Source organism: Aricia agestis, chromosome 4 (assembly GCF_905147365.1).
Source record: "Aricia agestis chromosome 4, ilAriAges1.1, whole genome shotgun sequence".
NCBI classification, from domain to species: Eukaryota; Metazoa; Arthropoda; class Insecta; order Lepidoptera; family Lycaenidae; genus Aricia; species Aricia agestis.
Genome location: NC_056409.1, coordinates 18030599 through 18055797, shown reverse-complemented (window position 1 = coordinate 18055797; position 25199 = coordinate 18030599). Strand labels below are relative to the sequence as shown.

Genomic DNA, 25199 nt, shown 5'->3' with positions numbered 1-25199 from the left:
AGTTCTTAAGAATCTTAAGATAATAAGCAATTTCATATAATTTCCCCCGTTTTTTCCACATTTTCCTCTATTTCTTCGCTCCTATTAGTCGTAGAATAATAAAATATAGCCTATGGCCTTTCTCGATAAATAGGTTATCTATCACTGAAATAATTTTTCAAATCGGACTAGTAGTTCCTAAGATTAGCGCGTTCAAATAAGCCCTTTCAAATAATTTCCCCCCGTTTTTTCTACACTTTCCTCTATTTCTTCGCTCTTATTAATCTTAGCGTGATAAAATATAGCCTATAACCTTCCTCAACAAATGGGCTATCTAACACTGAAATAATTTTTCAAATCGGACCAGTAGTTCCTGAGATTAGCGCGTTCAAATAAGCCCTTTCAAATAATTTCCCCCCGTTTTTTCCACATTTTCCTCTATTTCTTCGTTTCTATTAGTCTTAGCGTGATAAAATATAGCCTATAGCCTTCCTCGATAAATGGGCTATCTAACACTGAAAGAATTTTTTCAAATCTGACCAGTAGTTCCTGAGATTAGCGCGTTCAAACAAACAAACAAACTAACTAACAAACTCTGCAGAATTATAATATTAGTATTGTTACGGTACATGGTATACGGACACGTGGTGCCATCTAGCGACAAACCAGCGAAGCTTACCGAGGGAGCACAGGCAACATAAATCCCCTACTCAATACTAGATGGCATGAGGTGCGCAAGTACATACTCGAACCTTCTAGAAAGGTCCAATGTTTGTTTACCGTTTATTAGCGTGTTTACGTGTTTTAATTTAGACCTTATGACTGAGTCCATAAGGTCTAAATTAAATTCAACTTACTGCACTTATCGTAAGGACGGCAGTTTTATTGTGGTACATGCCCGAGCCTCCTAGAAAGTTCCCACGGTTGTTTACTTGTTTACGTGAATCGGGAACTTTCTGGAATTCGTCTCGCCATATAAAAAGAGCCGCAGGCAGGCCCGGCAAGTCAGTTCGTTTCGAGCTATCATCAAGGCGATTTCGGAGTGACAGCAAGTGATCAATAGTGAGTGAACCAGTGAAACCTGCGACTTGGCTACGATCTAGGACAGTGATAGTGCTTAGTGATTGGACCTAGTGATTAGTGTTTGGACTTAGTGCTAAGTGTTGGACCTAGTGTGTGCTTGTGTGACCTAGTGATAATAAAGTCTTCAAGAGAGAGTCACCAGGTCTTTCTCTCCAGATCCTCGAACCCTAGCACGTAACAGTATAGATAGATTATATTTCCGTTGTCTGGTACCCGTAACACAAGTCCTTCAGGTACTTACCACGCCACGGGACCAGACTGACGTGGTGTGAATCGTCCATACATATTATTGGCCTAGCGCGGCGAGCGTTTATTGGATGTCGCGGCTCGCGCGATGAAGTTTCCGAATCCGAGTCGAATTAGGGTGAAGCCAAACGAGGGTAATTTGTGAGTCGCAGAATTTCTGCCAGGCAGAATTCTGCCCAGCAGAAATTCTGTTGGACTGCCACACAAACGTAGTTTTGTGAGTCGGGGTGAATTTCCGTCGCAGAAATTTGTTGGGCTGCCAGACGAGTGCATTTTATTCAGTTGCAACATTTATACCAGGTATTTGTGAAAATGCATCTCAAAAGGTGGGTCACAGTTTTCAAATATTATGAAATTCTGCGACTCACAACTCACAAATTACGCTCGTTAGGCTTCACCTAATAATATAGTAGGAACTGACCGCTCGAACGTAGAATGCGAATGCATTGAACGCTTGAACGCGTGACCGCTCTCGCCTCGTCTGATAGGTGGTCAGAGGTCGAGTGACGAAAGCGGTAGCGTGGCACTGGCTACAGCACACGCCCAGGCTGAAATACACAAAACACTCGAAAATACCTTTATTTATTATATTAATTTAATAATCAGAAAAAACCAGACACACATCCACACTCGTAAGGGGCCAAAGAGCAAAGGGGGTCAATCTGTTATAAAATGTCAGATCTGCAAATATAAATTATTATTTTAAAACTATTACATTATTTTCATCAAAAGGAGTAAATTATAGTTGTGTTGGGGAATAATGTTTAGGGCGTTTGCTGCGTGAAGCGTGCGCTCGGCGCGGCCACCCACGAGGGTGCTTGTTTCATGTCATCCCATAGAGCAGCACTGTGTTGAGTGGGTCAGCCGTCGCACGATTACTATGGCGAGCTGTGCGCTCAGCCGCCGCAGCCGCACCGGGCACATGCTCAACGCAGCGAACGCCCTTAAAGGAATTGATAAACATAATATTTGTTATAGTACTAAATATGCTTTTAATTAATATAAAATGTTAAGTTTAAGCATAATAGCTAAGATTTGCTTTCTTCTTGGCTTGTACTTCAAGAATAGCATCCATAAAATCTTCATGGGTGACTGCAGTGGCAGAGCGTCTGAGAGCAATCATACCAGCTTCCACACAAACTGCCTTGCACTGGGCACCATTAAAGTCATCAGTGGAGCGAGATAATTCTTCAAAGTTAACATCAGGAGATACATTCATTTTCCTTTAAAAAATTAGAAACAAATACCATGTTATTGTGTGCTTTAAGTTGTTATAGTTTGTAAATCAACAATCAAATGAAATATTTAGAATTACCTTGAATGAATCTGCATGATTCTGGCTCTTGCTTCCTCATTAGGGTGGGGGAATTCAATCTTCCTATCAAGACGACCAGATCTAAGAAGAGCAGGGTCCAAAATATCAACACGATTTGTGGCAGCAATGACCTGTAATATTTATTAAATAAATTGATATTTGCATAAAATTTTAGTAGTTTTGCTTATTTTAGTATATTCACGTACCTTAATATCAGCAGTTGAACTGAAGCCATCCAACTGGTTAAGTAGTTCTAACATGGTACGCTGTACTTCACGGTCACCTGCTTTCTCGGAGTCAAATCTCTTTGTACCAATAGCATCAAGTTCATCTATGAATATGATGGCTGGGGCTTTTTCCTTGGCAAGTGCAAAAGCATCACGTACCAGCTTTGCGCCATCACCTATAAAGTAATTTTTTTTAATATTTTAAATTCTTTGAGGGCTACTCAGAAAAGAAAAGAAAAAATACCTACCAATGAACATCTGCACAAGTTGTGGTCCAGCAAGTTTCAAGAAAGTAGATTTTGTTTGTGCAGCACAGGCTCGGGCAAGGAGCGTTTTACCAGTACCGGGAGGCCCATACAGTAGTACTCCTTTAGGTGGGTGGATGCCGAGGTTTACAAACTTCTCCTTGTGAGTCATAGGCAGGACCACAGCTTCAATCAGTTCCTATAACAAAAGAGACAATAGTTAATACTTTATTAAATTAACTATTTATGGACAAAATCTGTCTCAACCTAAGATGAAACTGTATACATCTAAGTGATTAAGGCTACTTTAACAATAAACCAATAACACAACAATGTTTTACTTGCCTGAATTTGTTTATCCAAGCCACCAATGTCAGAATATTGCTCGGTAGGTCTTTCATCAACCTCCATAGCCTTAACACGGGCATCATATTCGGCCGGCAACGTTTCCAAAATTAAGTACGAGTCTTTGTTGACTCCAACCAAATCACCTGGCTTCAGTTTTTCTGCATCCACCAACCCTATGACTGGTAAGAAGTATGTTTGTCTGGTAGAAGTTTTAATGACTGCACATTTTCCTTTCCTTTGGGAATCGAGATCGACGACTGCGCCGTCTTCCTCCTCCTCTTGGGGATCCACGTCGAGTAGCTCGATCACATTGGACACCAAGTACGGCAGAGTTTTGTTTACTTTTATCTTTTCCGTATTCTCCTTAATTTTATCATTTTGAGCTTGGAGCTCATGGGAAATTCGCATCACTTCGCTCTTCATTATCTTAATTTCATTGTCCAGTAAACGAGTCCGGCTAATGATCTCTTCTGTTGGCATACGTAGAACTTCATCGCTGAGTGCTTCCTCCCCATCCTCCCAGATGGACTTGTCTTCGAGTGTGGTAGTCATTCTATGATTTTATATTTATTTTTTGAAATTGTTTGATTAAAAAATAACTGTTTGACGATTTTCTTTTCGAGAAATGGATTGTCATGACATTAGACGATAGATAATTTGTCATTTTGATAACGTCAATGTGACATTAGTATGACCACAGATTACTAGAGTATGACCATAGAGCAGTTCAAACTTTCAAAGCAAAGACGCCGCGCTGCGAAGCATCAAGCGAAGCATACATCGTGTGAATCCGATTCGCATATTTTTCGCACTTTGCACACAAAGTGGCGCGGCGAGCGGTTGCAGCTGAAGTTTTGGATGGATTCACACAAAAAAAAAAGTATCGCTGATATAGGATAACTTTACTAGCCTTGGGCAAGATTTTGAGATTTTTCAATTTGACCTTATAGTATTGGATCCGACCGTAAAATCCTGCATGAATCATTTTTTCCGATCAAATATATTTTAAAATAATCTTTAGAACTTAAAGAATGGAATAATGTTGGGTTGCCTTGTCAAAAGTGGTTCGCAAGTACAGTCTGTCAAAAAAGTCATGAAATTAAAAAGTGGCAACATCGTAGTGTCATCCCTTTCAAATCAATCTAAGAAAAAAGGGATGCCACTACGATGTTAACACTTTTTAATTTCATGACTTTTTTGACAGACTGTACCTCTAATTAAGTTTAATGTTCATGAGATAAATGCATAATTTATATGAATATTTTTTTCAGTAAATTTTACATCATTTGAAAGAAAATGACGAGACAAAATAAGGTATAAATGGTTGCCAACTCTAAGTCTGCCGCAACCTAGGCCCGTATAAATAGTTGGCTCTTACCACTAAGAGCTCGCTTAAAACGTGTTTCAAGCTGCTATCCTTATTAATAAACCTCACTTGAGTACCTACAGCTTTTAAATGCCTTTGATCAAGTGAGTGGACCAGCACCCCATCGATTTTTGAAATCAAAATGACATTAATCGATAGGTCTACGTTAGGTCTGTATAGGTCCACCATAATTTTCGTTAGGTCCCTTAGGGTATGCGCGCACGGGCAACTTAGTTGCTCGGCGATTTATTTGTCTCTTGATGAAGTCTAGGAGCTAGTATGAAAGTGCGCGCACGTAGCGACGCAACTCTGGGCAACTTTTTCGTTGCCCAGAGCCCGCGACGCAACTGTCTCCTTCCCTATTGGTTTCTATGCAAGTGCGCGCACGGGCAACAAAAAAGTTGCCGATCGGCCAGTTGCCACTCGACTGCCGCTGCGTGAGTTTGTGTGTACTTGCAGCAATGAGTTTCTAAAATACTAGAGTAGCAATAGCAACGTCTTACAGAATATTCTCAGAAATGCGTAACCATTTGATAGCTCAAAAGACAATGTCAATTCATAATATTGTTATTGTGTCATTATGTAGGTCAGATATGCCTGCAGACATCTTCGACCACTTCGAAGATGGCTCGAACGCGTTGCTGCCGTAAACTGCCAATCTAGTAAGATTCTGCACAGTTCATCGAAACTTTCGACACTCAGTCTAAAGTAACTAAAAATTTTTTTTGGGTATGCTCTCAATTTCATAAAACTAGTATAAAATTTCCCGAGAGTCAGCCGATCGCTCCATAGTGGATGCACCCATTATTCTATTTTTCGACGCTTTCTTCGGTTTTTTATAGCGAGTGCAACGACCACTGCAGCCGCCGTGAAGTTGCCCGTGCGCGCATGGTCTTATAGTTTTTTAATAAATATTTTTTTAAATTTTGCAAAAAAAATAATTGCATCTTAGCATCTCATCTAAACCGAAACTGATTATTTTTTATATTTTTGCATTCTTTATCGTTAGGTCTGTATAGGTCCACAATAATTTTTGTTAGGTCGCCTATAGTTTTTTAATAAATAATTTTTTAAATTTTGCAAAAAAAAAAAAACTTAGCATCTCATCCATAGATTAAATATTATAGTATAGATGTAGTCTTAGCCCGTCATCGCGTGGCCATTTTGTGCTTATTTTCATACAAGTAGTGTGTTTATTTTCTTGAATATTTCTATTTGTCGATTATTTCGAAGCACTTTATGATACAGGAAAGAAAGTCAATTAGTTCATAATATCGAATAACTATAGTTCAAGTGATGAGAATCCGTAAACACGCGTAAAAAGCTATGCAATTTTTATAGCCAAATTATTAATTGATGTGATATTTTTAGCACTAATGCCTTATATAGCACGAATAAGGGATTAATAAACTTATAAATTATCTCTTTAGCTTACAAAAATACCGATTGAAAAGCCCAAAAAACGTTATTCAAAACTTACGTACTTAATGTTAAATCCACGTGTTTGAGGCATTCTTTGACTATTCTTATGGTTTATTATTTAGCGGAACCACAAAACTCAACAATATCTAGCATTAAATGTTCACTAAAAAGCTTTATTAACACTTTTATTACATGAAATATGCCGACCGACTCCTTTGTTATGTCCTAGTAAGTAGGACATAACATTACACGCTTTTGACGCTTATACACCGATATAAGGCTCTCTCCAGTCTATAGTACCTCAATGATCTCATCTAAACCGAAATTGATAAATTTTTATATTTTTGCATTCTTTATCGTTATGTCTATAAAGGTCCACAATAATTTTTGTTAGGTCCCCTATAGTTTTTTAATAAATATTTTTTTAAATTATGCAAAAAAAATTGCATCTTAGCATCTCATTGTTTCTATGCTAAGATACCATTTTTTTGGAAAAATTTAAAAAATTTTTTATGGTGGACCTATATGCCTCTTGGATACATAGACTTATTATATATGGATATCTCTAGTGGCGCGGCGAGTGGCAGATTCAGGCAACACGTGGGTGTCAGAACTCAGAGTGCGATCAGCTGTGAAATACGGTTTACTAGTTAAAAATTAAAACACGTTGAAAACGTTACAAAGTGCTTTCACGAATCCTAGATTGGGAATTTTTGCCGCCGCCCATATTTTCCTTATTTAGCGTTTTATTCGTTTCTGAGACGGAATTGGGAAACGTATCGAAATCAACATACCGATTATTAATCATGCTTAAATCTAATTAACGCATAAATATTTCTAAAATATCATGTGCAAGTTATTTTTAAATATCATTGTTTTATGTATAATAATATATTGTAATTGAAAAAACGATATAAATAAAATTATCGTCAGTTCAATATTTATTACTAATTCCTTCAATATTCACTTTCGCATTTATAATATTATCATACTAATATACTAATTACTGATATTTCTAATTTACTAATAATATTATAAGTGCGAAAGTGTGTCTGTCTTTTACCTCTTAACGCCTAAACTGCTGAACAGATTTTGCTGAAATTTGGCATGGATAACTCCATAATATTATATTCTTAAGAGTCCCGAAAAAGGACATAGACAGTGGCGTAACTATAAGAACCGGGGCCCGTGGCAAATTGATGGGGCTCTATCAGTAAAAATCGTCACGTTTATAATAAACAATATTATGTACTTAAATATTTTTGCCAAATTTTAAATGCACAACATCAAGCATGGGGTAGTCATAAAGACAACTCATGGGGCAATGTATTGCTGGACTTGGTAGATTATCACCAACTGTGCATTCTTAATTCCGGCCATCCAACCCGTCATACTGCTCCTCATGAAGGTTGCAGTGCTCCTGATTTATCCATTTGTTCACCTAATCTTTCATCTACTTTTTACTGGAGTGTTTTAGAATCAAGTCACGGTAGTGATCATTTTCCCATCATTTCCAGGTAGAAACAGTAATAAATCGCCTTATCATAGTCAGTCCTCAAAAAAATACAATTTAAACAATAATTCAGATTGGGATAAATTTATAAATTTACTTTCAAATCAGTTGCCATTCCTCCCTGACATAAAATCAGAAAATACATCTATTTGTGCAGATGCCTTGGCCAAGGCATTCATTAAGGCAGCTGATGACACTTTTCCAAAAAAGAATTTATCATCTATTCATCCACCATCTCCACCTTGGTGGGATCAAGAATGCACAGTTGCTATTAGGAACAGGAAAGAAAGTGAAAAACTGTACTCGTACCTATAATAGAAACCCAAATATAATTAACTATCAGCATTACCTTGATTGTGTTAGAGAAACAAAAAAAACTATTCAGGACAAAAAAGATAACAAGCTGGAGAAAATTTTGTCTATCTCTAAGTCCGGATGTACACCCTACCACAGTCTGGAATAACATAAGACGATATAGATCAGCATTTAAACCTTCCTTCTATCCCATGCCTGAATCTCTGTCTAGTAACTTTCTAGATAACTTAGCTCCTCCTTCAGTTTCCTGTCTATCTCCATCTCAATGCTAAATGAAAATTTTGAGGACCTTAACTCTCTTTTTACTCTGGACGAACTTAAAGGGGTAGTAAAAAATTTAAAAGACTCTTCTCCCGGACTGGATGGTATTCCTTACAGTTTCTTTGAACATGCAAACGACGAAATTTTACAGTATTACCTGAAATTAGTTAATGAAATTCTATTATCAGGGAATATACCAACTTCATGGCGGATGCAAAAAGTGATACCCATATTAAAGCCTTACAAACCACCGTCCTCCGCCACATCGTATCGTCCCATTATATTGTCTTCAGTATTATTAAATATTGCTGAACATTTAGCCAAAAATAGGTTAATTTGTCGTTGCTTGTTTTCTGGACATAAATTCGGCATATGATAATGTAAATTTATTTATACTAAAAGAAAAGTTAATTATTTTGGGTGTGCCAATAATTTTGGTAAATTTTATCATAAATCTACTGTTGGAAAGAATTATAATTTTAAATTTAGATGACCGTACACAAACAAGAGTTGTCCGTAAAGGTATTCCGCAAGGATTTGTTTTAAGTCCTTTATTGTACGACTTATACACTGCTGACTTAGAAAAATGCTTAGACTTAAATAACATAATAAAACTGTTACAATACGCAGATGATAAGGCTATTTACATAATTTCCAATTCTATACGTGATGCTTGTAGGGATCTGACAAATGTCTTAAAGAAATTAAAAATCTGGATGGACAAAAATGGCTTACAGTTATCGGTTGATAAAAGCTCGGTGGTTTTATTTTCACGGATGCGTATGCCTCCGCCTGTAACAGTTTTTTATGATGGAATTCTTATTCCTGTAAAAGAAAATGTAAAATTTTTAGGATTGTATTTAGATTCAAAATTGAATGGTAACGCACATTTTGAATACATCTATTCAAAATGTGAACGAAACCTAAACATGTTAAAAAGTCTTTCCGGTGTTTGGTGGGGATCCCACCCCTTTACAATGAAATTATTCTATAATGCAATGATAAGAAGCATATTAGAATATGGGACTTTTCTTTTAGAGCCATGTAACTTGAGTGCATTACAAAAAATTGATAAAATACAAGCTAAAGCTTTACGCATAATCTGTGGTGCTATGAAATCATCTCCTATAAACGCTCTTCAGTTGGAGTGTTGTGAGCCTCCTCTTCAACTCCGACGACAATATCTGGCAGATAAATTTTTCCTTCGCTGCTACCAACTTCTTAATCATCCTTTAATTCCTAAACTTAATACTCTATCTCAACTTTGTTACGATAATAGTAAATACTGGCTTCATAAATCTAAACCCCCACTCATTCATAGCTATCGTAAATTCTTGATTTTGGACGCTCCTACTTATCGCTCCCCTTTTCCGTTATTTGAATCTTCATACGAAGCTCTAACCCTTATGCCCGATGTTCGTTATGATATCGGTATCAAGAAGTCTGATAAATATTTTGCTAGAAATATATTTAAGTACATAACTAATAACAATTGGCAAGGATGGCATCATTTATACACTGATGCGTCAAAGAATTCTGCAGACAGTCATGTAGGAGTAGGGATCTACCATTTACAATATAATATTGTGCAAAAAGTTAAATTTCCTCCCGAATCCTCTGTTTTTACTGGGGAGTGTTATGGTCTTTTCAAGGCTATCGAGTACATTCTACTCGGTAGGCTTGAGAAGGCTCTAATATTTTCTGATTCCTTAAGCGCTTTGCAAACCCTAAATAAGTTCCCTTTCAAATTAAAAAAACTGTTTTCCTATTATTATTCAGATTCGTAATCTTTTATATAAATGTAAATTAAAAGGCTACTCTATTACTTTTGTATGGATACCTAGCCATTGTGGTATTATAGGCAATGAGTTAGCTGATAAAATGGCAAAAGACGCTATATTCTGTGGAGACGTATTTCCTTTTCATAACTACACGATCATGATTTGGTTGCTCTTGCCAGGAACTCTCTCGTAGAAGCGTGGGATGAGTCATGGAGACTGAGCAGTCAAACAAAAGCAGTTCATTATCAAAAAATTCAACCCGTAATCCCAACTAAGCCTTGGTTTGCTAAAATTCATCTCTCAAAAAACGTAACATCATCGATTATTCGAATGAGACTGGGTCATTTGTGCATTCCTATTTCCTACACACCTTAAGAGAATTGGCGTTCGACGTGATGATTTATGCGAGTGTGGCGAAATTGGAGATTTAAACCATATTATTTTATCCTGTCCTCTCCATGATCATTCCAATTTATATAATAGCTTATCATTGATTCCTACGAGGGCTGCTATTTATGTATCCGGAACTGGCCACTTACAAGAACAATATTTAAAAAGTAATTACAACATTTGAAAATAGAACTCTTTGGTTGAAGAATACATTTTGTTTCATGTGACTGTCAATTATTTTTCCATTGTGGCGTCATTTTGAAAATTGCGTGTCTTCATTTGCCATGGATTTAACGCGTGAACATTTTCGTGCAATGATTTACTACGATTTTCGGCGTGGGCTAAATCAACAACAGTGCTTTATTCAACCCACCGCAACTTTTGGAGATGAAGCACCATCAAAAACCACTGTTTATCACTGGTACAGTGAGTTTAATCGTGGGCGGTCTATGCTCACGGATGAAAATAAAGAAGGTCGCCCAAAAACAGCTGTTGTCCCACAAAATATAGATGCTGTGCGGGAACTAATAATGCGTGATCGTCATGTTACATATCGCGAGATAGAGGCGTCCTTAGGCATAAGTATGACGAGCATACATAAGATATTACACGAACATTTGGCTGTAAAAAAAATATGTTCGCGTTGGATTCCGCACAACTTGACAATCGATCAAAAACGGGCTCGTGTCGATTGGTGCAAAAAAATGATAAAAAAATACAACCGTGGTACGTCAAAAGCCGTTTATAATATCTACACAGGTGATGAATCTTGGATCTATGCATATGACCCCGAAACTAAACAACAGTCAACGGTGTGGGTGTTCCAAGATGAGCCGAAACCAACAAAAGTTACTCGTGCAAAAAGTACTTTGAAGCAAATGGTCGCCTGTTTTTTTGGAATTAATGGACATGTGGCTACAGTGCCATTAGAGAATCGTAAAACGGTTAATTCTGAATGGTATACGACCATTTGTTTACCAGAAGTCTTTGAAGAAATAAGAAAGGACAACCGACAACGCAGAATCATATTACATCACGACAATGCTAGCTGTCACACCTCAGCTGAAACAACTCAGTTTTTGGAGGGTCAAAAGATCGAATTGACTGGTCATCCGCCGTACAGCCCTGATTTGGCACCTAACGATTTCTTTTTATTTCCATACGCGAAGAACAAATTACGTGGTCAACGTTTTTCGAGCCGCGAAGAGGCTGTTGATGCGTTCAAAATGCACGTTTTGGAGATACCTCAATCAGAATGGAAAAAGTGCTATGAAAATTGGTTCCAGCGTATGCAAAAGTGTGTCGATCATCGCGGCGAATATTTTGAAAAGCAATAAAACCATATTAAATGATATATGTTTGTTTCTTTTTTTAATTCCGGATACATAAATAGCAGCCCTCGTATCCCATTTCCTACTTCTGTAAATACTCTACTTCATTATAATAATAAACATGTATATATTTGTTTAAGTAATTACCTATCTGTAAATAACATTAAAATTTAATTTTGTATTTCATTGTAATTTATTTACATGTAAAGTTAAAAACTATTTAATTAACGTATTCCAAATTCCGTTCCTGTTATTCCTTCCGCTAGTTCCTTACCTTTTACTTGTCTGTGGCACAACATACGCAAAATTGTGTTAAGTTGCCAAGAAAAAAAAAAAAAAAAAAAAAAACCCTAGCGACGATTTTCGTCATAATACGTCAAATTTAAAAATTTCAACATCAGTTCTAAGTAGGCATACTCTATCATTCTGTCTACTCTGGCTCCACTTTCACGTCGTAATAGTCGATTACCTACTCTGGTCTGTGGTATTTCTTTTACACGGATGATTCGTTCTCCATCATCATGGATTTCGAAGACTTCATGAACATGATTACTTTGGTATTAGTTTGTGCTCTATATTTTTTAATTAGGTAAACAACCTGTTTTTAGTAATAAGTAATAACTAAGAATATGATCTTACAAATAAATAAATACAAAATAAAAAATCATATTATTCAATGAACTAGAGATCGCCCAATGGTCGAAATTCGACCTTAATTTCAACGATATTAGGACTACTACCTATATTTTGTAAAAAATATTGACTTTATCATTTTTTTCAACTCTTGTCTCTGGGACTTAGCTGATCTCAGACTGGCCGTGTAAGCATTGTCTAGTAGGTATCTATAAGATTCAATAAAAAAAACTATAATCCATTTTCAATTTGTCAATTTGTTGTCACTAGGACTTCTAAATAGGACAATAATTGGAATAAGGGCTTTACTCGGCCGCATCCACACTCGCGCGTGGACCGTGCGCGACGCCGCGAAATTTCTGCGAAGCATGAGTGTGGATCCGATTCGCATATTTTCGCACTTCGCGGCCCGTTCCCCGAGCCCCGAGTTTGTTAGGCCACATCCACACTCGTAAGTCGTGCGTGGACCGCGCGCGACGCCGCGAAATTTCTGCGAAGCATGAGTGTGGATCCGATTCGCAAATTTTCGCACTTTGCGGCTCGTTTCCCGGCCACATCCACACTCGCGCGCGGATGGTGCGTGACGCCGCGAGATTCCTGCGAAACCATTTAATTGTAAAGCTAAAAGTGTCTGAACTATTACTATTGTAAACATCTTGTGTAACCACTTTTACTGCAAATAAATGATTACTGAAGTATGAGTGTAGATCCGGTTCGCATATTTTTCGCACTTCGCGGCTCGTTCCCCCAAAGTTGTCGTTTTTCTGTCCCGCGACAAAACTGCGCATCCACACTCCCGCGCAACAGCACGGCGCGGATCGCACATAATGCCAAATCTACACTCGCAAAGTTCGCGACAGCCGACATCATGCCGACATGTTCGCAGTGCATCATGCATTAGCTATGTCCACCCTGTGCACTTTCATCTTCAATTTTCATCATCAACTTTCATATCGGCGCATTCAATAATTGAATGCGTCAAGAAACGCAACGCCAATATTGTTATTTTTGAAGTTTTGGATACGGTCAGAGGGCATGCCTCACGTTCGCTGTTTTTATCATAAGTCTATGGTCCACACTATGTGCTTTCATCTTCAAATTTCGTCATCTTCTTTCATTCAACTTGAATGCGTCAACGAACGCAATGCCAACATTGTCATTTTTGAAGTTTTGGATACGGTCAGAGGGCACGCGTCGCGGGCATGCCTCACGTTCGCTGTTGACTGCGCTATAACGCATGTCCTTGACGAACAGAAAAAGGCACAGTGTGGACAAAGCTGCTATTGTCTATCAACATCGCTTTCACGAGAAAGAACACAAAAACAAACTTGGAAGCAATGATATTCTATGTTACTAAAGGAAGTATGTTGATTGGAAGTACTGGGTATCTCAGAATTATTTTTTCAAATTACCTATCGTACCGATTTTAGTTGATAACACTATAATGTATTAAATTGATACTAGAAATAATTAATAGTTTGTAAAACACCCCACTCGTTTTACGAACGTCAGTTATATTAAGGAACGTGAAGGGCTGAAGGCGCTTTGCAGACGACGGGGCGGGGCGGGCCGGTCAATTTCGATGCGTACGCCCGTCGATGTCTGCGGCTGCCCGCGACGACCCCGTCGTCTGCAAAGCGCCGAAGTGTCGCGCAGCGTCGTGTCGTGTTAGGTGCGGTCTGGCCCTAAATGCTAAGACGGCATAATTTACGAATCGCGAATCCCAGACAGCTAGGCAGTAGGTAAGTATAATAATTGAAATAATCACTTCTCAAATTATATTATTTTATTTAATAATGTCTTTATTTAATAGTTATCATAATATGAATCTTGATATAAACTGCCTTATTATAAAAATTAATGCTACTTATAAAATACATATTATATAAATATAATATAAACATCCAGGACATGGCAATCATTTCTGTCTAGTCTGGCATTGGCCAGTGGTTGGTAAAGATTACGTTAGACGATCGGTGTAGTTTAGTAACAGTGAAATGGCCTTACATTACATGAATCGTAAAATATACACTTCAGTTGGTTATTATAATTAAGGAGAAAATTATAGCTGTAATTATTATACTACAAGTGGCTACCATTAAAAAGCATTTGATTTAATAAAATGAACAAAACGGTCGGCATAAAGCATTATTATAAAATTCTTATTCTAAGGCACTGACTGAAAAAATATGCTTTGAAATTAAAATTAAAAAGAAAATTTACCTAGGTGTTTATAAACTATACATTAAACAAGGAAATGCACACAAAATTTTAAATTCGGTATATCAAACAATATAAATTTTAACAAGCTAACTGCTAAATAACACTAGAATTTGCCAAAAAATAACAAACTTTTTATAAATACGCATGTTACACTATTAGTCTCTTCAAAGTTCAAAGTAACCATCTTCATCTATGCTGTTATATGAGTAATGTTCTGCTCCTTTTAACGTTACTCTATATTAATAATTTAAGTAAATATTTTTTTTTAAATATGTCTAATTCAAACTACTTAAATACTATATTGCCTCAACAGTATTCATAAAACATACAAATCATAAGTAGTAACTTGTGGCACAGCAACCAACAAAAATTAGGTATGTATTAATTATTTATTGTATTAAAAAAATACAATAAAAAAATCGATATTGGAGTTTTCTTTTCCTATTATTTATCAAAATAACTTAAAAACACCACGTAACTCAATTACAGCGCATTTTTCACTCATCCAGAGTCATAATATCATTATTCATATAACAACAAAACATCATTTTTCGATTTTACAATTATGCTAAAGTAAGTCGTTACCAAAATCAATTGATACGATTTACTTACATTAAAAGCATTTTAACTATGATACAACTAATATGTTATAATTGCATTGACTTAAAAATAATTATATAAGCTGATTTATTATTTTAAGAGTAGCACACCTACTCGATCTTTACAATGAATAGTATTTGAACATCGGTTTTGTGTGGGGTCGAACAACTGGGTTACTGCGACTTTAAATTTGAACTTTGTATGCGATCACTGCGGCAGTGGCGGTTACTTAGCGGCTCACATCAGTCCACGTGCTTCAATACATGTCAAATAGAATTCAACGGTCGCGCGTCGGCAGACGGTACTAAATATAAGCAAAGTTTATTCTTGTGATGCCCGGACGAATAAACTTTACACAAATCTTATTTTTAGCGTGCGTAAGGTTAAATTTTAATTGGCAAGTTTTCACGCATGAAGTTGGTGTGATAGCCTCTAGGGGCGGGGCGGGCGGCGCTACCGGCGCGCGCCGTGCGACCGCCGCTGTATTTCTATCTCACAATTTGTGCAGACGTTGTCTGTTTGTTATTTGCCGACCTGAAAAAAACAAACTCAATTAATAGTACGTCAGGGCTAGTACGTGATATTTATATGCATAAAAATAAAATCAGCGTACCGCTAATGGACCATTGTGAACATCAAGTTTTTCAGTTAGTCCCACTGACATCAGTTTCTCCTGTAATAAAAAGAAAATTCTTTAATTGACCTATAATAATTATCATATTTTATTTTAATTATTATTAATGCGTCTAATAGTACTTGTAATTATGTCCCAATAACCAGCAGACGAGAACATTCTTGTAGGTTTAAAATTAATACACTTAAAGCCGAAATATTACAGAAAATCCTATTATAGACTTTGGATTTGGACATGGATTGGCATACTTTTTTGGAACTTTCTAAATGCTAATAATAATAATTGTAAGTGTCCAAATAAAAATACATTACCTGTGCGATTCTTTCAGAGTCTGTAAAATTGTTTATGTGGTTAGGTTTTTGTGCCTGCTTTAGTTGAGCTTCCAATGTGTCGATCTTGCTCTGGAGCTGAAAGTTAATATAATAATTTACAAATGAAAAATATTTCAAAATATAATATTATTATGTATCTAAAACAATGTGTTTAATATAGTTTTATTTTCTGGTACGGTCACCTACATAAAATGCTTTAAAATTTTCAAGTGTTTTTAAGCCCCCACCACATTTAAAACATTAACCTCGAACGTCACTGTAAACCCTTTCAGTAAAACAACAAAAAGAAAACCCAACAAGATTACATTCTTTCTGTCAACATTTGCTCCTATGAAATGTGATGAAAAATGTGGTAACTATGAAATAAAATTTAAAATCATATGAAGGCACAAAGAAGGATAAGTGTTAAGTATAGAAAGACTCCACGATACAAACTGTGGACACGCAGTAGTGTGCGTTCTACCTCGTCTACGATGTTGTACAAGGACTTTTCCATGCAGGAATATGCGAAGGCCAGGGGTTCCTATGTCAAAACATTCATGTTATTTCTTAGCTACTGCGTGACAATGTAAATAATACACCACGTGGTCTTATTTTTTTAGCTATTAGTCAAGTTTAATAGTTTTAGGGAGTAACTATTTTATGTTTTGTGCCACAAATAAAATATTCCTAGCCCCCGATGTGGTGCGCACGGGCTGGCGATCACGAATTAGTTTTAAGAAGTAATCATTATCTAAGATTAGCTATGAGCTTCTCTTATAAAAAAATTAAACGAGGTTTTTTTTATTTATTTAATTTGGGGCCGTCTATGGGCACTGCGCCCATATCCTTTTTAGGGTTCCGTAGCCAAATGGCAAAAACGGAACCCTTATAGATTCGTCATGACTGTCTGTCTGTCAGACCGTATGTCACAGCCACTTTTCTCTGAAATTATAAGAGCAATACTATTGAAACTTGGTAAGTAGATGTAGTCTGTAAACCGCATTAAGATTTTGATATAAAAATGGAAAAAATATTAAAAATTTTAGGGGTCCCCATAGGTACAACTGAATCAAAATTTTTTTTTTTCATCTAACCTATGCGTGTGGGGTATCTATGGATAGGTCTTCAAAAATCATATTGAGGTTTCTTATATCATTTTTTTCTAACTTGAATAGTTTGCGAGAGAGACTCTTCCAAAGTGGTAAAATGTGTGCCCACCTCCCCTCTAATTTCTAAAATAGGGGCATGATAATTCTAAAAAAATATATGATGTACTATAAAAACTACCAACGAAAATTGGTTTGAACGAGATCTAGCAAGTAGTTTTTTTTTATACGTCATAAATGGTAAGTAAACCTTAATTTAACTTTCATTAAATCAACTGAAATATAAAAATAAATCAAAAACCTTTTAATTTCATAGAAATAAACTTTATTGCTGCTGCGGAACCCTTCATGGGCGAGTCCAACTCGCACTTGGCCGGTTTTTTGCTATCTTTTTATTGTTTTTCGCACCAAGGATAGTTGAAAATTGAACAAAGTATTAGTCAGTGTGCTGATTCTGAGTTTTCGTCACCAATTTACACTACTCACAAGCTAGTACCCGTGAAGCAGTTAACTTCGATTTGTGTGACATCGAAACAGCGCCTCTAGCGACAAACGTTAGTAACTAATTCTATTTCATACAAATTGAATCTGCTTGTAAACAGTGACAAACAACTCGGGTATAAGCACACAATATGTGAATGTAGAATGTGGTTGTTACCTGCAGCACGGTGGTCTGCTGCAGCAGGTCGAGTTCGCGCTGCTTGTCCGCGAGCAGCTGCTGCCAGCGCTGCTCCTCGCGCGACACGTTCGCCTGCAGCCGGCTCAGCACGCCCTCCTGGCATGTTACACACACATGAGCTTAATGTTCATAACCTAAGACAAGGTCTTTAGGCCAACAGTGTACATAATAATATAATGTAAAAAATAATATAGAGTTGATAATTATAGTCCTTTATTTTCCAGCAATTTACACCTTGATCTGTCTAGTGACTATTACTAAGAGAAGGGGGACAGGACACATGGAGAATAAAATGAAAAATACTAACTGTATCATCGATAACCCTCTTGTACTTGTCCACGAGACTCTGCAGGTGCTTGTTTTGTGCTAGCAGGTCTGTGACCCGAGAGTTGTCTGTACTCGAATTTTCACATAATACTTTTTTACTAGCTTTCTCGCTCTCCTCTATTTTCTTTCTCAATTCAGTCTCTAATTTCACTCTAGCCTCGTCTTTTTCCTGTAGCTTCCTCCTCATTTCCTGTTCTACTTGTTTCTTTTCTGATTCCTTCTCTCTGATCGTCTTCTGCATGTCTTCGAGCTGCTTTTTGACTTCAGTCTTCGGCGTCGTGCTGCTGAGCTCCGCCTCGAGTTGCTTCCTCTCCTCTTCTCTCTTCTGGAGCTCCTTCTTGAGGTTACTGGCGAAGGTGTGGAGCCAGTCTGCGGCGGGGGCGGCGGCTGCGGGCGGCGCGGCGGTCGGGCACGCGGCGCTCAGTACGCTCACGGCCTCGCTTATCTTCGACTCCTGCTCCTTTGTAACTTGCTGTTGGACCGAAAGAATTCGATGAATTATATTCATTCGTAAGTTATCTCCTCTCCTATTTACGTAAAAAGGGCATGAATATGTCTTGTAAGTATGTAGTTATGCATGCTTAGTAAGCTCATCTTGGCGATTATTATTTACATAACTCATACAATAATATAAATAAATACAAAATATATTTTACATAAGTATAATATTTATGATATCTGATAGATGAAGATATATTTTGTTGCTTAGATTTTTAGTTTCTATTGTACACGAACTCTACATATTATTATATTACGACTTGCTTGACATAATATTATTTAAGGAGTTTTTTTTTAACATTAACTAGGTTCTCGAGATTTTAGAAGATATATATATATTTAATGAAAGCGGCTACAGCTAGGACGCGAGGCCGGCCAAAGATCTGTGTATATGTAAGGTGGACTTACGTTAGGCATGTCTTGGGCCGGCGCGGCCGCACATTTCGCCTGCAGCGCCCTTTCGGTAGTTTGTAACGCCTCCATTATTTTCCAATTTTTAGTTCTCAACTCCTACCAATAGGTTAAACGGAAAATGTATTGTTAATTATCTATTGTTCCATTTTTAAAACGAAGAATGTTTAGAGATAAATAATTATGTTATAATAAAATAATATTTGGCCATTGGATAAGTTATAATATCATTGTTAATACATGCAAAAGTCGTCACACATGTTAGAGATTTCCAGACAATTGTCAAGCTCTTGGAAATTATCAAGTATTTAATAATAAACTATTTTATATCGTTATGATATAAAATAGTGTATTGTCACTGAGGTTATCAGACAATACAAGCTTGTAACGATTTGTAAGTACTATGATGTAAATGCACGACTGTCCTTATTTTTTTACATATTTAATTTGTTACAGTCAAATATCAATTAAAGGCATCGCTGTCTTTTAAAAGATTCAAATTTATATCTTAAGATATATCTTAATATGTGTAGTACAAAAAGAATAATAGTATACGACTAAAAGTCGATAGTCGACACTCAAGTTAAGAAAGAGTATAATTAGTAATTACGCAAATCATACCTAATGACTTTTAGTTTAGTTACATCTAGTAATTGTAGTCAATCTTTTAATTTCACAAGTTACTGATAAACTTTGACATTGTAGATGGCCACTCTTTTTAAAGCGAACAGGCTATAGTGAACCAAAGCGAAAGTTACGCTGCACCGAACTCTGAATCGTACTGGATTATAGTATAATCGAAGTGTATCTCGAGTGAACAACTATTGAATAATAAATACGGGCGTAAATTCCATTTACAATTTATACAAAAGTAAAATTAAAATGTGGTGTAGAGTAAAAATCGCCCTTAATACGTAGTGGATATGGCTTACGTCGTTCTTGCGGGCGTGGTTCGCCAGCTGTTCGCGGAGCTGGGCGAGCTGCGCCTGCTGCTCGGCGCTGCTGCGCTGCGCTGCCGACAGCTCCTCGCGCAGCGTCGCCACCACGCTCTCCACTTTACTTAACTCCGCAGCCTGTTTAAAAAATATAAACGAATTTAATTATGTATAACGAATACATAGCTGTGCCGGCAATGTTGTATTGCCATATAAAGTATTTCGCCCATATTATTTTATTGAAATGAAGTTAAATAAGTATGTTACCATGGCAACGTCCTTCGCTAACCCGTCGCACAAACAATGGTCGCCGTCAGTCTCGAGTTGTAATAATTTACTATTATTTTTTCAACAAATGCACTTATCAATATAAAAAAATAGCCAGTAGCCGATTCTCAGACCTACCGAATATGCATATAAAATTTGATAAAAATCAGTAAAGCCGTTTCGGAGGAGTACGGTAACTAGCATTGTGACACAATAATTTGATATATTATATTAAGAAGAAATATATACTACAGGGAATAGGCTATTTTCTATAGCTTAAATTACACTGTTCTCGTGAGATTTTATGCTGCGTACAAAGTTTATCACTATGTTAGTAATAAGTTTATTGACAATAATGACAAACAGAGGTATATTATTGTGGGCGTACTTTGTCGTCGTTGGGCAGGCCGTTGTGCGCAGGCGCCGCCCGCATCGCTCGCATCTCGGCCAGCTCGCTCTCCGCGCCCGCCAGCTGCTCGCGCACCGCACGCACCTCCTTACTCAGCTGTAGCAAAGGAATACCATCTAGTTAGTTTATTATTTAGGAATAAGTGCATGAAAATTGTATATATTTCATTAATTATAAGTACTGTGAAACATGAATGTCCAAGAAGTTACAGTACATTTAATATCATAAATATTATCTAAAAACTTGTAGCTAATCTAAGAATAATTACTGACGGTCTAATATGTCTGACGTTCAAGATTGTTTATGAAAAGAAGGTGAAGTTTTAGCAAAGTTGAATATTTTGACGCGCTAATTTTAATTATAGTCCGTCAATAAAGTGAATAAATTAAAAAGTGGCAACATTGTAGTGTCATCAGTTTTTTTCTTAGATTGATTTGAAAGGGATGACACTACGATGTTGCCAATACACTATACTTTTATTATTCGCATTAAAAATTTAGTAAATAGACCAACAATATAAAAGGTTGAGAACTCGTGTAGATGAACACGCCTGGCATGTTCGCGGCATTACATAATAAATTATTTTCGATGACATAAAAAATATTAGATCATGGAACCACTTAAGAATTCATTAGCTTACGGCACAAAGTTTGTGCTCTGAGCGTTTCGGTGAAAAACACTGTCTTATCTTTGAGATATTGATGAAAAACGGAGAGCACGCCCGGCGTGCTCGCGGCATAGAGATAAAGATTAGTGTGGACAGTGTCACAAGGTGTGTTAGTGGCACTAAATGTGTTAACTACATCGATCAATAGAATAAATATTACCTCAGTTTTCTCTTTCTGTAGACCCTCCACCTTCTCCATGGCCGCCTCGGCTATCTGTGCCAGGGACGTGAGCCGTTGCACTTCATTTTGAAGTTCTATAAAAAAAACATGTTAGTAGACTGTAGCCATGTTAACATTTTTCTTATTAAACTACTTGATAAACGAAATGAGTGTATAAGGGAAATATAAACAATTACAGTCAGAAAGAGAGCTATATACCTACGACGTCACAGTGTACACGCCTTTTATTACAAATGGCGGACACATTAACACAATGCGACGTACGTCATATTGGTTTTTCATGTGTGTGTGTGTGTGTGTGTGTGTGTGTGTGTGTGTGTGTGTGTGTGTGTGTGTGTGTGTGTGCACTAACCGGCGCGGCGGTCCCGCTCGGCGCGTAGTTCCTGCTGGGCGAGCTGGTCGGCGTGCGCTGCGCACTGCCGCTGCTGCTCCAACTCGCCGCACACGCGCTGCGCCTCCTGACGACGTATTATATATACTAAGTACTCACATACGGTTTTGCTCGATCGAGCAATCACGTCGAGCAAAACCCGCGGCTTGGGCTTTCGTCCACACATTGAGCATTGCTCGATATTTTTACTCTAAATCGATAAGTATAATATTTAATTCCATCGAGCCGGCTCGATGCGCGCCTTCGAGCTGTGAGTTTTGCGGTCCACACAGTAATTATTAGCAGTGGAGTACTTAGCATTACACATATTAGAATTTAGATCATTAACGGCCGTTATCAATATCCTATCTATCCATAATCTTTTGCTACTAAAGATAGGCAAATCTATATTTTTGTCCATACTTGTGTTTCAATAACGTACTGACAGATACCATTTCCTATCACTGTAGCCTATCTACTATCGGCGGGAGGACGGACAGCCTACTAGAGATAAGGAAGCTCATACAAAACTTTGTTACCTGCAATCTGCATTTCAATTTGAGTTTCTAGTGTCTACTTACTCGCCGATAGGCGGAGCTACGAGGGCTGCATTTTAAGGCCCGTATAAATAGTTGGCTCTTACCACTAAGAGCTCGCTTAAAACGTGTTTCAAGCAACTATCCTTATTAATAAACCTCACTTGAGTACAGCTTTTAAGTGCCTTTGATCAAGCGAGTGGGCAACGTATTAATAAACCAAATCTTGCACTCAACTGTACTGTCAAACTGACGCTTGAGCGCGCAACGTATTAATAAACGAAATCTTGCACTCAAATGTGCTATCAAACTGTTGCTTGAGTGGCTAATTCGTGAGTGTGGGCAGACCTTGACTTAAGCGCGCTCAGGGATACCAATTTAGGGATTTTTCCCACAATTAGGAGAAAAATACCATCTTGGGGATACCATCGTAGGGATTTTTCCCACAATTAAAAGAAAAAAAAATAATTTCAAGAGTATTTTCTGGGGTATGGAATGCTTATTTTTAAACACAAAATTAATATACCAAGCTGTTAATAATAATATTAATAATATTATTATTATTATTATTATTAATAAATATTATTATTATTAATATAAACCGTGCTCTGCAGATCTAATTTTGCCATAAGTACTAATAAAGGCTTATGTTGTCTACTGAAATTAATTAATAAACAAATATAAGTACTTTATTGTGCAAAAAAATACAATAAATCTTAAATATTAACAACAATTATTGATAAATAAGACATATAGTACACAAGGCTGCCATTTTACATAGAAGCAATTTCTTCCAGGCAACCTTTCAACATTCAGTGATAAATCCAGGAAAACGGTAATGTGCAAAAGTATAGTTACCTACTTAAATTAAAAACTATCAAAAGCACAAAATTAAACATGCGCCTTAAAATACATTAATAAAATTATATAATAAATAAATAATATACTAATAAATACAATACATACAATAAAATATTTAAGTTAGGAAATTACAGGTTTAATGCCAACTAGTAAGGTTATATTATATTGCCTAATGCCTTCGTCATCAGTAAATGAATTAGTAAGATAGACTTGCTCTGTGGACTGTGCTAAAGTAACAGAATAATACTAGGAGGTTTAATTAAAAGTCCCTTTCTAACTATTATAGTCCAAATGACACTATTGGGACGGATTTTATTTGGTAAAATAGGTTCTTTAATCTTTTCAAACACCACAGGTTAAGTATAAGGTAGGGATTATAAAATAATCTTTTACTTCATCATTATCTTTATTTTTACTTTTAGCATATATGTTTCATCAGTTACATTATAAACCCTTAGCCACAGAAACAAAACAAAATATTTAAAGTATCTTCTAAAAGAAAATGAAAATTGTTATTGAAATTTTTAATATTTAAAGTTTATACTGTGTCTGTGTTATCAAGTTCTAAAGTAAAGAAAAAAGGTAACTTCAATTGTTTAGTTGGATGTAGAAGGTCCAAAGAATATTTCACTCAACTTACTGAAAGACACAAATGGATCAATCAAACTTCAGAGCCGGATATAAGTAGTTATAACTTCATAGAGATATAACATCATCTTGCCAAGATCTTAGGGTTAGATAAACTCACACAGCTCTGTGTCAGCTGTTGATAAATATAATCTATAATTTTGCTAACAAAATTACTACTAAGTAATAAGGGCTCAAGCCCGGGCTGTAAGACGGATGATCTAAAATTTCAACGTTTTGGGTTCACATAAACATCTTTGTTTGACCGGCGATATGCGAACATGCGTTGTCATGGCCAGGAACATACGACCTCTGAATCGTTTTTTTTCGAAATTCGGTGATGACTTGTGGCAAACAAGCTGTGGTATACCAATTACCAGTCAGCGGTAACCGTTTTGCAATCTTCGGGTATAATAGTGGCGATGTGACCACCCTTTGTCACAATGGAGGCGAACAATTTTTTTTAAAGTGCTCTGTGAGTCCATGACTTTGGTCGATTTTGGCTCATTCTAGAAGACCCAGACAGTAGACTGCTGCTTAGAATTTGGATCATAAGCATATATCCAAAACTCGTCACCATTGAGCAAATTATAAACGTGCTTTGACTCTCTTCCTGTGTGAAACTAACACGTAGTTTTGCGACAAAAACTAACACGGGCTGTTTTTGGCCGACGCTAAGCAAACAAGGTATCTAACGAGAAATCACAATTTTTACTCCAAGTTTTTCGTGCAAGATTTTTTGGACAGTGGTCCCTGAAATGCCCATGGATGCCTCTATTTCGCGATATGTCACATGACGGTCTTCGAGGATTAGCTGCTGCACGGCTTCAATATTCTCTTGCGTTACGACGGTTTTTCGACGACCATCACGTGGCTGGTCACTGAGGCTAGAGTGTCCACTTTAAACTTCTAAATACCAGCGTTCTATAATCAGTACTGAAGTGATCTCCTCAAAACGCCGAAGTCGCGATAATCAACTTCGTTAATTGTAAAAAATTATCGCACGGAAATTTTCCTTTAATATTTCCATTTTTTGTTTTTGAAATCAATACAAGGAGATCAAAATCATCTGCGCGTTCTCATCGCGTTTTGGCAGACA

The 25199-nt window shown here is 36.9% G+C and overlaps 2 protein-coding genes across 5 annotated transcripts in view; both read right to left on the bottom strand.

Annotated features, from left to right (window-relative positions):
• Window positions 1–2286: 2286 nt before the first annotated feature.
• LOC121726313 (26S proteasome regulatory subunit 6A-B) lies at window positions 2287–4074 on the bottom strand. The gene is made up of 5 exons (XM_042113623.1): window positions 3441–4074; window positions 3099–3294; window positions 2830–3026; window positions 2624–2754; window positions 2287–2531 (listed from the first exon to the last, which is right to left on the bottom strand). Exons 1-5 carry the CDS (start codon window positions 3993–3995, stop codon window positions 2324–2326), a joined length of 1287 nt encoding a protein of 428 aa, XP_041969557.1. The 5' UTR covers window positions 3996–4074; the 3' UTR covers window positions 2287–2323.
• Window positions 4075–15229: 11155 nt separating this feature from the next.
• LOC121726661 (ribosome-binding protein 1) overlaps window positions 15230–25199 on the bottom strand; it is a 30002-nt gene continuing 20032 nt past the window's right edge. For 3 of the 4 annotated variants that reach the window (XM_042114113.1, XM_042114115.1, XM_042114112.1), the window contains 10 exons: window positions 22059–22164; window positions 21686–21780; window positions 20838–20954; window positions 20180–20320; window positions 19245–19346; window positions 18319–18810; window positions 17991–18107; window positions 16224–16319; window positions 15892–15951; window positions 15230–15812 (listed from right to left, as the gene is read on the bottom strand). In XM_042114113.1, the coding sequence (XP_041970047.1) occupies window positions 15801–15812; window positions 15892–15951; window positions 16224–16319; window positions 17991–18107; window positions 18319–18810; window positions 19245–19346; window positions 20180–20320; window positions 20838–20954; window positions 21686–21780; window positions 22059–22164 (1338 nt within the window). In that variant the 3' untranslated portion in view covers window positions 15230–15800. The remainder of the gene's footprint in view (window positions 15813–15891; window positions 15952–16223; window positions 16320–17990; window positions 18108–18318; window positions 18811–19244; window positions 19347–20179; window positions 20321–20837; window positions 20955–21685; window positions 21781–22058; window positions 22165–25199) is intronic. The other variant, XM_042114114.1, reaches the window with a different exon arrangement.

Coding starts and splice junctions, on each gene's coding strand:
- LOC121726313 (XM_042113623.1), bottom strand. CDS start 3,995: ATGACTACCACACTCGAAGACAAGTCCATCTGGGAGGATGGGGAGGAA. Junction 3,295..3,440: donor GCTTGGATAAACAAATTCAG/GCAAGTAAAACA, acceptor CTTTTGTTATAG/GAACTGATTGAAGCTGTGGT. Junction 2,755..2,829: donor GTTCAACTGCTGATATTAAG/GTACGTGAATAT, acceptor TAAATATTACAG/GTCATTGCTGCCACAAATCG.